Below are 18,063 nucleotides of genomic sequence, written 5' to 3'. Positions count from 1 at the left end.
AAAAAAACAAACAACCTAATTAAAAAATGGGCAGAAGACCTAAATAGACATTTCACCAAAAAAGATGTACAGATGGCCAAGAGGCATATGAAAAGATGCTCAACATCACTAATTATCAGAGAAATACAAATTGAAACTACAATGAGGTATCACCTCACACTGGTTAGAATGGGTATCAGCAGAAAATCTACAAAGAGAGGGTATGGAGTAAAGGGAACCCTTTTGCACTGTTGGTGGGAATGTAAATTGAAACAGCCACTATGGAGAACAGTATGGAAGTTCCTTAAAAAACTAAAAATAGAACTACCACATGACCCAGCAATCGCACTACTGGGCATATACCCTGAAAAAACTAATTCAAAAGGATACATGTACCCCAATGTTCATTGCAGCACTATTTACAATAGCCAGGACATGGAAACAACCTAAATGTCCAACAATAGATGAATGGATAAAGAAAATGTGGTACATATACACAATGGAATATTACTCAGCCATGAAAAGGAACAAAATTGGGTCATTTATAGAGATGTGGTGGACCTAGAGTCTGTCATACAGAGTGAAGTAAGCCAGAAAGAGAATAACAAATATCGTATATTAACGCATATATGTGGAATCTAGAAAAATGGTACTGATGAACCTATTTGCAGGGCAGGAATAGAGACGCAGATGTAGAGAATGGACATGTGGACAGAGAGGGGGACGGGGAGTGTGGGACAAATTGGGAGATTAGGTTTGACATAAATACACTACCATGTGTAAAATAGCTAGCTAGTGGGAACCTGCTGTATAGAGTGGGGAGCTCAGCTTGGTGCTCTGTGATGACCTAGATGGGTGGGATGGAGGGATGGGAGGGAGGTCCAAGAGGGAGGGGATGTAGGTATGCATGTAGCTGATTCGCTTCATTGTGCAGCAGAAACTGACACAACATTGTGAAGTAATTTTACTCCAATAAAAAAAAAAAAAAGAATACATCTAAATGTGGAGCAACTCTTGCTGGACACAAACAGGAGTCTGCAAGAAAGGCTCTTCTACAAACAAGACTGTAAAGATCCACATGGCATAGGGTAGGAAGAGAGGAGAAGCAATCAGGCAAGACCCACACATTTAGCAGGACACAGAGGAGAAGGGAGATATGATGGGCTCAGAGATCCTCCCTGCAGAGTTAGGGGTTTGAACCACATATTGGGCACACCAGCCCTGGGGTCCAACACAAGGAAGACAAGTGCCCTTAGCTGGTTTGAAGACCAGTGGGACTTAGAGGAGGGTTGTAAGAAGCTGAGATTCTGCTCATGAAGAGCAGGTGCACATGCTTGCCTATTCTAGGGAACAAGGGGGAAGAAGCAGATTTAAAACTGTGTGGGGCTCTGGCTGGTTTCCCACAACTGCTCCTGTCTACAGCAAGTGCCTGATCCAGCTGTTCTTGCTCCTGTACAGCTCTCTACTAGGATGGAGGTGCTTTAGGGGGTGGGGGGGAGTGCACACTTAGAGGAAATGAACCAGCTTGGACCCGACCCTCAGGGCTTCTGTTCCATCACCTTGAGCTCTGATCACACCCAGATAGGGCAGTGACAGCCACTGAGCATAGGAGAAGCCGGCTTGCACCTGGCTCTGGCTCTAGCCCCTCCATCTCCAGCCCTACCTCTCACCAAGGTGACAGCTGCCTGCACACCCCAGGAGAAGATGTGACCCATGCTCGCTTCAGATTCAGCTTTCCCACCAAAGCCACTGGGCACATGCAAACTGCATAAGGACACTCCCATGCGAGGATACTCCTTCAAGACTGGGATAGGTAACTATTTCACCTAATTTCATAGAGAAAGAGAAAGTTAAACAAAATGGGAAGACAGAAGAAATTGTTTCAAATGAAAGAACAGGGAAATAAACCTGAAGAAAACCCTAATGAAACAGAGATAAATAACTTACCAGATAAAGGTTCAAAGCATTAGTAATAAGAATGCTAACTGAACTTGGTTAAAAAAAAAATAGATGAACACAAGAAGAATTTTAACAAGGAACCAGAAAATATTAAAAAGAAAAAAAGAAGAACCAAACGGAGCTCAAAAATACAATAACTGAAATGGAAAATACACTAGAAGGAATTAATAGCAGATTAGGTGATACAGAAGAACACATAAGCAATCTGGAAGAGAGAATAATGAAATTACCCAATCAGAACAGCAGAAAGAAAAATGAATTTTAAAAAATGATTAAGGGACCTCTGGGACAACATCAAGTGTCATAACATTCACATTATAGGGGTCCCAGAGGGTGAAAAGAGACAGAAAGAGATAGAAAATGTATTTGATGAAATTATGGCTGAAAAGTTCCTGAAGTTGAAGAAGGAAACAGATTTCTAGTACAGGAAGCACAGGTAGTCCCAAACAAATGAACCTAAATAGACCCACATTGAGACATATCATAATTAAAATGGCAAAGGCTAGAGATAAAAAGAGAATTTTAAAGACAGCAAAAGAAAAACAGAGTCACTTACAAGGGAATCCCTATAAGGCTATCAGCTGATTTTTCTGCGGGCCAGAAGGAAGCAGCATGATATATTCAAAATCTTGAAAGGGAAAAACCTGTAGCCTAGGATACTCTATCCAACAAGGTTATCATTCAGAACTGAAGGAAAGATGAATTTCTCTGACAAGCAAAAACTAAAAGTTCATCAATACTAAAGTGACCCTAAAAGAAAAAGGTCTCTTTAAGTGGAAAAGAAAAGGCTACAACAAGAAGTGAGAATTTATAAGAAAGGAAAAATCCCACAGGTAAAGGCAAATATACAGTAAAGGCTGTGGATCAGTCACTTAAATAAGTGAGCATGAAGACTGAAAGACAAAGATTGTAAAATCAACTATAACTACAATAAACAGTTAAGGGATATGCATGAAGATGTAAAATATGGCATCAAAAACACAAAACATGGGGAAAGGGAGTAAAAATGTAGATCTTTTAGAATGTGTTTGAACTTAAGTGATTATCAGTTTAAAACAAGTAGATATAGCTATAGGTCAATACATGAACCCCATGGTAACCACAAATCAAAAGCCTACAATAGATACACAAAAACTAAAGAGAAAGGAACACAAGCATACCACTAAAGAAAATCATCAGACCACAAGGGAACAAACTAAAAGAAGAGAAAAAAAAAAAGAACTACAATAACAACCAGTAAATAAGTAAGAAAATGGCAATAAGTACACACCATAATCAAGTAGGATTTATTCCAGGGATGCAAAGATGGTTCAGTATCTGCAAATCAACCAATGTGATACACCACGTTAACAAAACAAAGGATAAAAATCACATGATCATCTCAATAGACACAGAAAAAGAATTTGACAAAATTCAACATGTATTCATGATAAACTCTCATCAAAGTTGATACAGAGGGAACATATCTCAACATAATAAAGGCCGTTTATGACAAACACACAGCTAACATACTCAATCGTGAAAAGTTGAAAGATTTTCCTCTACAGTCAGGAACAAGACAAGGATGTCCACTCTCAGAACTTCTATTTAACATAGTATTAGAAGCCCTAGCCACAGCAAGTAGACAAGAAAAAGAAATAAAAAGGCATCCAAATTGGAAGAGAATAAGTTAAACTGTCACTATTTGCAGATGACATGACCATATACACAAAACCCTGAAGTCTCCACCAAAATTTAATTGGATTCCCCCACCACCCCCAAAACAGGACCTAATTAAACTTAAAAGCTTTTGCACAGCAAAGGAAACCATCAACAAAATGAAAAGACAACCTACTGAATGGGAGAAAATATTTGCAATGATATGACCAATAAGGAGTTAATATTCAAAATATACAGCTCATATAAGTCAATATCAGAAAAACAACTCAATTAAAAAATGGGCAGAAGACCTGAATAGACATTTTTTCAAAAAAGACATACAGATGGCAAACAGGCACATGAAAAGATGCTCAACATTGCTAGTCATCAGAAAAATGCAAATCATAACCACAGTGAGATATCACCTCACACCTGTCAGAAAACAACAAAAAGTCCACAAATAACAAGTATTGGGAAGAATGTGGAGTGAAGAGAACCCTAATACACTGTTGGTGGGAATGTAAACTGGTAGAGCCACTATGGAAAACAGTATGGAGGTTCCCCAAAAAAGCTAAAAACAGAACTACCATATGATCCAGCAACTCCAATCCTGGGTATATACCTGAAGAAAACAAAAAACAGTAATTTGAAAAGATATATGCACCCCAATGTTCATAGCAGCATTATTTACAATAGCCAAGAAATGGAAGCAACCTAAGTGTCCATCAACAGATGAATGGATAAAGAGGATGTGGTATATATAGGCAATGAAATATTACTCGGTCATAAAAAAGAATGAAATTTTCCCATCTGCAACAACATAGATGGACCTGGAGGATATCATGCTTAGTGAATAAGTAAGCCAGAGAAAGACAAATGCTGTATATTAGCACTTACATGTGGAACCTAAAATAAAAATACCAAACAAATGTAACAAAACAGAAACAGACTTACAGATATAGAGAACAAGCTAGTGGTTACCAACGGGGAAAGGGATGGAAGAGGGGTAAGATAGGGGTCGGGGATTAAGAGGTACAAACAACTATGTATAAAATAAATAAGATATAAGGATAGGTTGTCCAATGCAGGGAATATTGCCAATATTTTATAACAACTTTAAATGGAGTACAATCTATGCAAATATTGAATCACTATGTTGTACACCTGAAACTAATATAATATTGGAAATCAACAATACTTTAATTTTAAAAAGTTAAATAAATAATAATAAAGGTGTCCTAAAGACAAAAAAATGGGTGAAGAACATGAGTGTGTCAAAATACAAATGAACAACTAAAAATATGAAAAGATGTCCAATTTTATGCATAATTAAAGGCAAGAAAATTAAAACATCATTAACTTAGCATATTAAAAATTTTTGATAATACATAACTTTGGCAAGTGTATGAATAACAAGGTGCACGGATAAACTCTTACTCAGTGTCACCTGGAAATACACAGTCTTTTGAGAGTATAATTTGGGAATATTGATTAAAATGAATAATATACAAACTCTTTGACCTACCAATGCCACTTTTAGTAAGTGATCCTACAGACACATTTGCACAATTGTGCTAATATATATTTTCCAGAATATTTGTTGCATATATATTTTGTTGATAAAATACTGGAAACAATTTAAATAGGATTTCCAAACAATAAAATACTAGTCAACCAAAAAACGAGGTAGAACTGTGTATAGTAATATGCAAAGATGCTCCAGACATTCAGTGAGGGAAAAAAAATCATACAGAACACTATACTTGTATATATGTATGTCTGTGCTTATAATATATGGCCATACATGCACAGAAATATTGGGAAGGCATGTAAGACACTTTGTGTTTTTCTCTCTCAGGTGTACAACTGGAGGGGGCAGGGAGAAGAGAAATTGTTTTTCTTTATACTTTTCTGTACTGCAACATTTTCTAGAGTGCAAATTTGTTACTTTATAGTAAACACCCTAATTTGCTGCACCTTGCTTAGCTAATTACCTCTTAAATTGAAGCTTCACTGAAAACATTTTGGAAAACAACCAGGATAAAACCTCTAGTGTCTAGGCCAGTGCAGATGCATGGTCCAGGCCCTAAATTTAATCTCTGTGTGTGGCCGGCTTTACCTTTGGTAGGATACTTAGATAAGCGGACTCGCTGGAAGCTTTCAGAAAGGCAGAGGAGGGCGGTGGGGGAGTCCTGGTGAGATCCCTGATCAGTTCATCATTCCTGGAGCTCCTGAGGGAAAGGAAGCTGGCGCTACTCTGACTGAGGCTCCCGAAGCCTGCCAGGTCTGCATCGTGGAGAGAGCTTTTCTGGTGGCACCTGTATCTGGTGTCAGGGCTCACCAGGGCTTCTTCAAACACGGACTCCTCGTCAGAGAGCTGCAGCTTCTCCAGTTCCTTATTGATTTTCTGTACATCTGCCACGGTGGTGCCAGTGGACACGTGACTGTCAGGCTTTGTGTACTCAGCACAGAGACTGAGGATGGTCTCCAGACGCTGTCTCTCCTAGAACACAGAGGAGGGAAGGTCAGTGAGTTTGTGAGAAGGAGACAACTCCGAATAAAAAGATGGAAGAGGCTGGGATCCCTGGTGAATTCAACCCACACATAATCCCACAGATACTTGGCTGGTGATGTTTTTCATCATCTTTGACGAACCCATTTATAAATCCAGATGAAACCTGGGTTAACAATGCCTGATTTTCCTCTCAAATTCAATTCTTTATTTGTATATCCCAATGCTGATCCTAGTACATACTAGCACTCAGTGAGACCTTTCTTGATTTATCAATTCTCCAAACACTTCAAATGTTTTTGTTTAATCTCCTTTTTAAAATCTTCATCCCCTTCCCTCCCTCTACTATCCACCTTCAACAATATCTAGCTCTTTCATCACTGCAGACTTAATATTTGAGTTTAAAATTAATTCTCTAGGGTTTCCCTGGTGGCATAGTGGTTAAGAATCCGCCTGCCAATGCAGGGGACACAGGTTCGAGCCCTGGCCTGGGAAGATCCCACATGCCGCAGAGCAACTAAGCCAGTGTGCCACACTACTGAGCCTGTGCTCTGGAGCCTGCGAGCCACAACTACTGAGCCCGTGTGCCACAACTACTGAAGCCCATGCACCTAGAGCCCATGTTCCACAATGAACGAAGAGTAGCCCCCGCTCACCGCAACCAGAGAAAAAGCCTGCATGCAGCAACGAAGACCCAACACAGCCTAAAATAAGTAAATTTCTTAAAAAACTATTAAAAAAAATTAATTCTCTAACTTCCTATAGAAATATCATTCTACTGTTTAGACACACAAAAGGAAAATGCTACTTTAGAAAAGGCTTAATTTGAAAGGCTTAATAACTAGGTCTTCAATTTTTTTCTTGAAATGCTTCAAATTTTTTAACACTCTTTTTTATGTCTTGTCACCATATAAAGGTCTTTCCCACCAATTTCTCAAATGAAAAATTGAAATGATTTTTTAAAAAAGAGAATGTCACAAGAAGATGAAGAACATTTAACGTCACGTCCAGACAGAAAGACAGCAACATATTTCAAATTCTGAGATCATTAAATCTTTGAATCATTTAGCTGGAAAATAAAATGATAGTTTATTTGTCTAAAAAAAATTAATATAAGGCCATTGATGTCTATAATGGTACCACTAACTGACACTTCACCAAGCTCCCCACGTAAAACACGTAGGTATTTATGATTTTTGACTTTACGTAAACTTACTATACATTTGTGAATAAGGGGATATAGTTTACAAAATGCTTATCATAAACCTAGACAGCACTCTTTGGAGTGGGGAATCTCAACATCTTCACCTTTCACATTAGCCCAACTGCCAAAGTGAAAAGAAAAAAATAAAATAGCAAAAAACATCTTTGGTTATTATATCTACCACATTGAAAAGAGAATTCAAAAGCCTTCCATAGAAAAATGTTTTCCAACCTAAACAGGAGGGAAATCCAAAAGGGAGGAGTATATGTATATATATATGGCTGATTCACTTTGTTGTGCAGTAGAAGCTAACACAACACTGTAACGCAACTATACTCCAATAAAAATTAATTAAAAAAAAAAAAGAAAAGAAAAACGTTTTCCAAACTGGTTATCAGTAACAAAATAGAAAAGTGTTAAGCAGCCCTGGGCTGCTGTTTTTAATATCTAACTGCAGAAAATTTGGAAAAACAAAATTCTGAAGGTAGTTCTCTTTATTAGCGGAAGAGTATCAAATAGACAAGTCAAATAGGAACAGACTAACATAATTCCCTGGTTTTCATTAAATACATCCATTAAATGACAAAATAGCATGAAATGACTTTCATCTGTCCTCTAAAGTACTCTCCCCACCCCAAAAATGCAACAGCTTGATCAAAAGGACTATTAAACGGGTTCTTATAAGCCCCACCTCCCTTTCACTGCCTGAACTTCTGGACTCCAGCTGCAGCTCCATCCTCATGGCCTCGTCCCACGGAAGGCACTCGGCTGCACAACCTCAACCCAGGCGCTTCTGCACGCTGTCCATCCAGGAGCCCTGATGCTTATTTATCTCTGTAGCCGCTACCAGCTGCCAAGCCCTACCCACCTCAGCTTTGTGGGGAAGGGGGGGGGGACACACAGCATTCATTGCCTTATTTTAAACTCCAACAATCTAGAAAAGTCTGCATGTGAATATGCAAAGACAACTGCAAGGGCGTATGTGAGGAAGGGGACAGGAACAAGATGTTATATTTTACCCCTTCTCAAAAGCATCTGCATTAGAGGCTAATCTCCAAAGAAAAGTTCTCTTTCTGCCATGTAGGTGAATTAAGTTGAAGCATCTAAACTCAGTCTTTGCTAATCTTCATAGATGACAGTGTGTATGCATTCACCTCAACATTCATTACATTTGGGATTATCGGAAAGTTGTCAGTTTCCCTTTACCAGGGCACTAATGAACAGTGCGGTCCTCAAAAGCAAGAAAGGTACTTCTGCCCAGCCTGTCATACATAGCAAAATTCCTCCCACATCTCCTTCCCAAAATAGTTTCTTTTGCTGCCAATGCCATTGCTTAATTCCAGAGGAAATAAATGATCCCAGCCAAAAGATGAATGCTATTTCAGACAGTGAAACAGTATTCAAAGGCGGGTACACAGGAAGTTTGGTCTACTGCTATGTGCTTCTCTCTATTCTTATCACCCCATTCACAGCCAATCTGTTCAGGTTTGAATCACACATGGATGCAGCACTGCTGCCCACGAGTCTAACAGAAATCCAGGCCGTGCTGAGACACACTGGCCCCGTAAGAACTGCATCAAAGAAAAATAAACTGATGATGAGAAGTGCGTCAGAAGAAAGTCTGCGAGGCATTTCAGAAAGCACGAGAAGCCTTTTAAGGAAACCCTGCACAGAATTTACCCTCATAACTCTCCCTTGAGCCCTCTTCATCTTTCCCATTCATCACGCGAATATTCTCCACTCTGCATGACCTAAAATGAGGGCAGCCATTCCACACAGGACACTTTTGAGAATCAAATAGGGCACTATTAATAATTACGCTGGGACAGCAAGCGCAAACTGGGACTGGCAACCTGAGATGTGTGGCTCTCTTCCTAAAATTCAATTTTCTTTGACGCTTCACCTAACAACCTGCTGAATTAGGAGACTACCCTCTTTGACATCTCCAATTCCTACCCACCTTTCCAAACTAGCAATCCACTGCACATTCTCTTGAAAAGGCACCAGTAGAGAGCCCAAATATCTAAATGGCCCAAAACATTGGTGTTAAGGGTTTAGAACGTAGGTCCCTTTGAATTAAATTATTTAAAATACATTTTAATTTTTTCTCTCTCTCTCCATTTTCCCTTTCCTCCAACTCCATATATCAAAGAAAGCTTTGAAGGGGACACAAGAGCTTAACAAATATACCTGAAGAAAATGGTGCACAATTCTTTTCCTTAGTGGTTAAAAAAAATGTTGTGGGCCGAGTGTATGGCTTTTGACCTCAGAGCTTTCTTTCTTTTTCAGAGGAATGTGTCTGGCACTGACCCACTTCAGTTCACAGTCCTCGGTCAGGAAACTCTTCCATCTCCTGAACCCATCCAGTCCCCTCGTAATCAACAGCAGCCAGTCTAGGCCCTAGGACTGTGAATATAATATAGAAATAAATTATGCAGAAAATCAAGTGCTGATACTTAAGCACAGGTGAAATCTTTGTTAAAATCCCTCTTTTAACAGCCACTATGGAGAACAGTATGGAGATTCCTTAAAAAACTAAAAATAGAGTTACCATATGATCCTGCAAACCCACTCCTGGGCATATATCTGGAGAAAACTATAATTTCGAAAGAAAGATGCACCCCAATATTCATTGCAGCACTGTTTACAATAACCAAGACATGGAAGCAAGGTAAGTGTCCATCAACAGATGAATGGATAAAGAAGATGTGGGGCTTCCCTGGTGGTGCAGTGGTTGAGAATCTGCCTGCTAATGCAGGGGACATGGGTTCGAGCCCTGGTCTGGGAGGATCCCACATGCCGCGGAGCAACTAGGCCCGTGAGCCACAACTACTGAGCCTGCGCGTCTGGAGCCTGTGCTCCGCAATAAGAGAGGCCGCGATAGTGAGAGGCCCGTGCACCGCGATGAAGAGTGGCCCCCGCTTGCCACAACTAGAGAAAGCCCTCGCACAGAAACGAAGACCCAACACAGCCAAAAATAAATTAATTAATTAATTAAAAAAAAAAAGATGTGGTGTATATACACAATGGAATATTACTCAGCCATAAAAGAGAATGAAATTCATGTTGCAGCAAAATGAATGGACCTAGAATTATCATATTAAGTGAAGTAAGTCAGACAAAGACAAATATCTTATGATATTGCTTATATGAGGACTCTAAAAAAAAAGGTACAAATGAACTTATTTACAAAAAAGAAATAGACCCACAGACATAGAAAACAAGCTTACGGTTACCAAGGGGAAAGAAGGGCGGGAGGATAAATTAGGAGTTTGGGATTAACATATACACACTACTATATATAAAATAGATAACCAACAAGGACCCACTGTATAGCACAGGGAACTATACTCAGTATTTTGTAATAACCTATAAGGGAAAAGAATCTGAAAAAGAATATATATATTACATATTATACATATATATAAAGCTGAATCACTGGGTACATCTGAAACTAACAGGACATTATAAATCAACTATACTTCAATAAAAAAAAAACCTCAAGAAAAAAAAAAAAGAAAATCCCTCTTTTATAATTATATATGTTAGGTCATTTATTACATAAAACAAAGGGTTAACCTTTAACGGTTAGAAATAATTTAGTTGAAAGGAGATTTTTCTCTAGTTAAGAGGACCTGTTATAACTGATAAAAAAGACCTCTCTCTTCTGTTAACTCTAGGGATTCAATGTTTCCATATCTTCAGTTCAATAACAATCTATTAAGTTACTCTGCCCGGTAATGTACTGGTGACACAAAGAGGAAAAAAGACAGCATTTCTACCCTCAAATCTTTAACAAGAGGCACAAATAGTCAATCGATTAAAGAAACAGTGATAACAGAGGTTTACCGAAAGCCAATGGAGTCTTTTATGGGAAAGCAACGCACAAAAATTACAGAAAAAGAAATGTGAGTTGAGTCCTCAAGGATAAATATGAGTCTGGTCTGTTGGACAGATGGGCAGGGCATTTCTGTAAAGGAACCATATAATCAAAGGCATAGAGTCATGGATTCTCATAGTGTGCTCAGAGATCAGCAACTACTATGTGGCTAGAGAGATGGGGTTCTTTGGAGGAAGAGGGATGAGGTACACGCAAGAAATGGGCCAAATTTCTTCCTCTTCATATCAGGACTCGTTAGATCCCAATACCCTAAATAAACTTTGGGAATAAATTCATAGGGTATACCAGCAAGAGTCAGAGACCTTGGTCGAAAAGTGGATGGCAGAATGAGAAGAGCTGGAGGTAACAGCAAGTAAGCAGAATTTCCAGGATTCCACGACCAAACTCTGATGTCTCAATTAGGTAGGTCAATAAGGAGGAAAAACAGAAGCAATGGCTAAAAGTCCTTTCTGTGGGTCTATTTGTTTTTAGAGATAAATCCCTTAGGGTAGAGATAAATCCCTGGGGCTTTTAAGATCAGTCCTCTTCTTTCTGGGCACAGAATAAAATGGTTCTTCTCTTCCCAACCCGCAAACTGGATATGACTGTCAAACTTGCATCAGCCAATGAAATGTGAGAAGCAACAAGTGTCACTTCTGCCTGAACAGCCAGCACAGGATTCATTACATGCCTGACTTTGTCATGGCAGCGTGACACCCCAGATGATGTTGGTCCCATCAGTCTGGGCCCTGAGTGAGGAACTGTGGAGCAGAGGACTCATTCACCCCAAGCTGGCCATGGGGTATGAAGGAGAAACAGATCTATGCTGCGTTAAGCTTTTAAGCCTTTTTTTTTTTTTTTTAATTTTTATTTATTTATTTATTTATGGCTGTGTTGCGTCTTCGTTTCTGTGCGAGGGCTTTCTCTAGTTGCGGCAAGTGGGGGCCACTCATCATCGCAGTGCGCGGGCCTCTTACTATCGCGGCCTCTCTTGTTGCGGAGCACAGGCTCCAGACGCGCAGGCTCAGCAATTGTGGCTCACGGGCCTAGTCGCTCCACGGCATGTGGGATCTTCCCAGACCAGGGCTCGAACCCATGTCCCTGCATTGGCAGGCAGACTCTCAACCACTGCGCCACCAGGAAAGCCCCTGCATTAAGCTTTTGAGATACACTTGCTGTATAATAAAGAATTTGACTTTGCCCAAAGAGAAGTCTGCCTCTGCTGTTGGCTTCTGGAAAGTAATCTATTTCATACCTGATCTGAGTGTTTTTGTTCATTAGGGCAAGTTTGGCCACACCAGATAATCTTAGGGTGGGGACTGGACACTCCAGAAACACCAACCGTGTGATTTCGCATGGGTGCTTTGGGGCATGTGGTATCAATCGACCTGGAGACAGAGATTAACAACGTGGGCGATCAATCAACTATGGATTGTGTGATGAAGTCCAATAAAAACTCTGGACACCAAAGTTCAGGTAAGCTTCCTTGGTGGCCTACTCCATGTGTGCTATCACACACCAATGAAAGTAGAGTAACGCATCCTGACTCCAAAGGGAGGGAACAGTGGAAGCTTCACATTTGGAAACGTCTGACTCTGCTTTATACATCTCTTCCTTCGGCTGATCTTTGTCTGTAGCCTTTCCCTGTAACAAACAATAATCGTGACTATAATAGCTTTCAGTGGGTTCTGTCAGTCTTTCTATGGAATTATTGAACCTGAGAGTGGTCTGGGGAACACCTTGAACTTGTAGTTAGTGTCAGAAGTGAGGGCTGGTCTTGGAGACTGTGCCTTTCAACCTTGTAATTGGCTTTACACTTACCCAAACATTGCCTTAGTATTGTTTTCATCAGTTGAGGACAAAAGATCTGATTAAGAAATTGTATACATAAGCAAGGAGTTTTTATTGTTTGGTTTTACAAATTATCTTCATGAAAGTCAGTTAATGTCTAGCTAAGAATATTTTATTTTATTTTATAAACTGGCCGGGAAGTCTACCTTCAGGCTTGTGGTCAGGAAAGTACTTTATTCTGCCACCCTGAGTTTACATAGATGTGCATGTGTGCCATCAGAAGGGCTGAGCTGGAAAGAGGCACATCTGACAAACAAAAGAGTAATGGTTTTGTGTGACTGTATCTGTTCTGGAGGCAACTGCAAGTTATTTAGAGAGTTACTAATAATGTGACAGCTACTAATTGATCAACAAACATTTGTTATACACAGATTACTATTAGGACATTGTATCACATACACCTGTTTTCCTTCCATAGTAATGGACAACCCAGTACTGAGGGAGAGTAAGACATATGCAAATAACTAGGGCAACACTTATCACTCAGTCAGTTTTCAGTACCTGTTTCTCAAATATACTCAGTACACTCAAATGTACAAACTGCCCAAGGAGATCAAAGCCATCTTGCTTAAACTCCCTAAACTTCCCTCCTCTATCATCTTTATCTAGCTGGTCCTCCTTTCCTCACTGTACCATAGTGGTTAAAAGCATGAACTTTGGAGCCAGGCTGCTTGGGATTGAATGCTGCTTCCGTAGCTACTTGTGTGGCCCTGGGCAAGTCATTTAGCTTTTCTGAGTCTTAGTTCCTCATGTATAGAACAGGGGATTACTGGAGTATCTACCTTACAGGGTGGTTGTGAAGATTTTAAAAAATATATATAGATAGCTGGCACTTAGAATGCTGTTTGGGACACAGTAAACACAATAAAAGAATTGAATTAGCTCAGTTACCTAAGGAGCGTCCCTCAGTCTTTCCAAGGCAAAGCCCCCTGCTTGCGCCATTGCATCCATTTCTCTCCCACCTTCTTTGTGGCTTTGGTCTATTAATTATCTCTTCTCCTACACTCTTATTTCCTCTCTATTGACTCCTTCTCCTCTGTCTGAAAATGTACTCAAACCCCTTCCCTACACCCCCAATAACAATTAAATTATCAATTAAACAACTAATTATCCTTATCAGATGACGCAGTAGCTCTACCCTTCTACTTCCCTTCCTTCCTTCATGCCCCACCACCCCACACTCCCGATCTCAAAGAAGTTGCCAATGTTCAACACGTCACTTCCCATCAACCCCAGCCCTTTGCAGTCTGGGGCAGTGTGTCCTGCATTTGTGCGGATTGGACACACAGTAAGAGAAGGGGGCACCTCCCACTTCTCCGGGAAAATTAGGGGTAAAGTGACCAGAAACAGGAGAAGCACTTTGAAATAAAGATATTTTCATGAAGGGAGCTTGGTAACTCTCTCTGTCATCTTATATTTTAATGATCTGTGGGGTAAAATGGCTTCTCCCTCTCACAGAACCACTGGATTTTCAGGGCAGAATCTGTGTTAAGTTTGATTAAGCGGAAAGAACATTCATTTGGATTTGAAGTTCTGGACTTACCAGATCCATAACACAGAAGCTCAATCTTTCTAGTCTATTACCTGGTCTGTAAAACAGAGATTGTAAAATTAGCGCCTACCCTTAAGTTCTTGGAGAAACCAATAAGAGCTTGTGTATGAGAACATTTCATACACTTTATACTATAAAGTTTACAATTGGTGCCTGAGCAGGTCCTCAGTGTTTGTTAACCAGGATTAGAGATGGTTCCCATTAAAACATGATGTGAAATAGACAATTGTCTTGTGGGTCCTGGGGAACCATCTCTAATCCTGGTTAACAAACAAACCTGAAAAACAAATCCAATTGTTTTCAGGCAGAGGAAATACAGGAAAAATATGTTATGCAGCCAAATGGCTCCCTGAAAATTCACAAATCTATGGGGTTTCTTTGCCAATCTGGAAAGAGAGAGAACGCCCTCATTGCCCAAAATGCCTCCCCATGGTAGATCATGTGCCTGAGCCCAGTTGCCATGGTAACCCGGGGAGGAAGGAATTTTTTCTGTCACTCACTGCCATTTGGTCCCTCTATCCCCACCGTTACAGAGCAACATATATTCCCTACAGCATAAGTCCAGTGAAGTAGCTTCTAGAAAGAACTACCTTCCAAAAAATTCATCTCCTATCCAGTGCACACTTCACCCTTGACATAAAACCCAGGTTTCTATTCCAGGTTGCCCCTGGCTCCACCTTAAATGCCAGAGGTAATCATTGTCCCTGCCCTATGAGTACATGCCTCATTCAAATACCTGAGGAGTTTATCACATCCTGCCTTTGCTCATACCCAAAGAAATTCAGTTCTTTTCATCTCATTTCATAAATGTATCCTCACACTCCTGATCATTTTTTAAAAATTACTAATACTCACAGCTCCCTTAAACCTGCTTGCCTCTACTATTATTTTTAGCTGTGTCCCTCTTCTAGAAAGAGCTTATACTTTAAAAAATATGTATGAATATAAGTATATAATATGTTTAATTATTAACACATTTATAAAATATATTTAAATATTAGTTTCATAACTTAATAATATATATGAATTACATATAATACATGTGTATGCTGAGGTAATGTTTATTTTTATTCTCATTTATATCAGGCATGTCCTAAAATACTACCACTTGATTAAATTAATCCTGTTACTTTTTAATCCAAGAATGTTTTCTCAACTTGCTTTTTCCACCTCTATTTATTCCTTGCATTTGCTAGGCAGACTCAAGTTAATCTCTGACCATCTAACTAGGATCTTCTGTATTTTACTCCTTTCCTGATGCCTTTTTTGCATCATTTTGCCATTTAAAATCAACTGACAGACATGCGAGTTTTGATAAGTTTTACTTTTATAAAATATCAGTCTTGTGGTGACCTACTCTTAAAATATTACAAGATGCCATTTGAAAGAAAATGCCCATTATGAGTGACTACATAACATTATTGCTGTTACTCAGAAAATTTAAGGTGGAAAATAATACACTTCTCCCTATAGACTGAAAAACATTGGCTGTAAAGAAATGAAATTCATGTGATCAATATAATCATAATTTCCACAGTGTGTAAGAAAAATATGTCAGATATTTTTCCTCTTACATGGACAGGGTTTCAGAAGAAAATCTACATGGTGTCTGAGTCCCTTCTGTTAAAGAAATTATGCTATTGTTCTATACCATTAAAGAAAACATGACAAAACAAAAGTCCAATAGTACTGTCATTTCTTTACATTTTCACCTTGGCTTAACTAAGTTCCAGAGGATCTTTTTGTTTTGTTTTGTTGTTGTTGTTGTTTCTCCTGAAAGGCCACAGTTTACAATATACAATCCATTGAAATACTTTTAGAATATTATGTAATATTTTATTTTGTTCAATCAAAACCAGTTCATGAGAGGTATCAAAACTCAATCTTCACATTTGAAAATCTATCCTAAAAAAAAATAAACTCTCTTTTTTTTTAATGCACAAAGAAGTTGGTGGAGTAAAACAGAAAGTCTAACAAGTGAAAAAAAGAGACTGGGCTATCACATTTCAACTGAAAGTACTGAAATGCAACTTGATGGGAGATACATCTCATGGGAAATACTATGTGTTAAAATTTAAAAAGCATGCTAGCAAGTTTTATATATAGAAATTCAAAATAAACAATGACATGTCTTCTTTATTTGAGCTGTTAGGAAAGTAACAATATTTTCCTTTCTCCCAAGACAACTTTCAAACATTGCAATCTCTGTCTAACATGATTTAGGCCTTGGTCTTCATGAGCTGATGGAAAAGACAAACTTTCAAAGTTCTGGCTCTGTTATTCTATAATCAAAATGAAAGAATAATACATGTCTGAAGAAACTTGTTCTTTTTAACTGTACTTTTAGCATTTTCTTAAAATTATCTTTTTTCAAAATCTGAATTACAATCCCAGAGCTGGGATAGGGCCTTAGCCACTTTGAATCAGAAAAACATCAATTTTTCCAAACCAAAATTCTTTTATAAAACATGCCCCCACAGAAATATTTCCCCCTTGCAGTCAATTAGACTTCACCAGAGCAAAGTTCTTGGCTATTCTGAACTTTCAAAAACCAGTCTCACCGATTTCTGCTTTTGGGAAGATGGTGTAGAGGTCCTTTTCCCTATTCTTCTCACTAAGTACTACTAAAAACCTTGGACATTTTAAATATAAGACAAGCATAAGACCCTGAAAAATGGAGAGAAGGCAGCAGATCAGTTAGGAAAGTAGGGACTCAAGGAAAAGCACAGAGACAGGTTCCCTGGGATTTTCTTTTGCCTCATAAATCCCAGACTTAGAGTTGAAGAAGAGGCAACAACATCAACAACCTGGCTCAATCGCTAGAGAATTATGCAGTGAAAAAAGCCAAATGCAAAAGTTTACATAGTGTATGATTATATTTGTGTAACATTCTTGAAATGACAAAATTATAGAAATGGAAGACAGACCAGTGGTTGCCAGGGGTTGAGGAGGAGATGAGGGTAGGAGGAAAGTAGGAGTGGCTATAAAAGGGCAACAGGAGAAACCCTTGTTGTGTTAAAACTGTTCTGTACCTTGACTGCATCATCATCAATATCCTGGTGTAATAGGGAAGAACAAATCTGACTCCATGTTAGATCTGTTTCTTTTACTTTAACCTTTGTATTTTATTGCTTTTGCTACAAGTTAAGAATGTTGCCTATAGCCTGAAATACATGATAGGCCATTCTCAAGGGCCTGACTTTTACAAATATAATACTTTCCCATTCATATAGAGATACAAAGTTGCAGAACACTGAATACCATTTGTCTTATTGGAGGTTTACAGGAACTTCATGACTGACCTACACGGCCAGCTGCAAGAACAAAGGATTCCAACACCAAGAAGTATGCAACAACCAACCACCCCCTGCCCCTTTTAGTATAAAAGAAGCCTGAATTCTAACTGGGGTAAGATGAGTCTCCTGGGCACTAGTGCACCATCTTCTCGGTCTGCTGCCTTTCTCAACAAAGTTGCTATTCCTTGCTCC

General features: G+C 39.1%; 1 protein-coding gene across 6 annotated transcripts in view; it reads right to left on the bottom strand.

Annotated features, from left to right (window-relative positions):
• The window catches only part of PHLDB2 (pleckstrin homology like domain family B member 2), a 232,468-nt gene that overhangs the window by 64,295 nt on the left and 150,110 nt on the right, over positions 1-18,063 (bottom strand). For all 6 annotated transcript variants that reach the window (XM_061194159.1, XM_061194163.1, XM_061194160.1 and 3 more), the window contains one exon: positions 5,696-6,079. In XM_061194159.1, the coding sequence (XP_061050142.1) occupies positions 5,696-6,079 (384 nt within the window). The remainder of the gene's footprint in view (positions 1-5,695; positions 6,080-18,063) is intronic.

This window comes from Eubalaena glacialis, chromosome 6 (genome assembly GCF_028564815.1).
Source record: "Eubalaena glacialis isolate mEubGla1 chromosome 6, mEubGla1.1.hap2.+ XY, whole genome shotgun sequence".
In the NCBI taxonomy this organism is placed as follows: domain Eukaryota; kingdom Metazoa; phylum Chordata; class Mammalia; order Artiodactyla; family Balaenidae; genus Eubalaena; species Eubalaena glacialis.
Note: the sequence above shows the minus strand (reverse complement) of the source record. Positions and strands in the feature narration are given on the sequence as shown.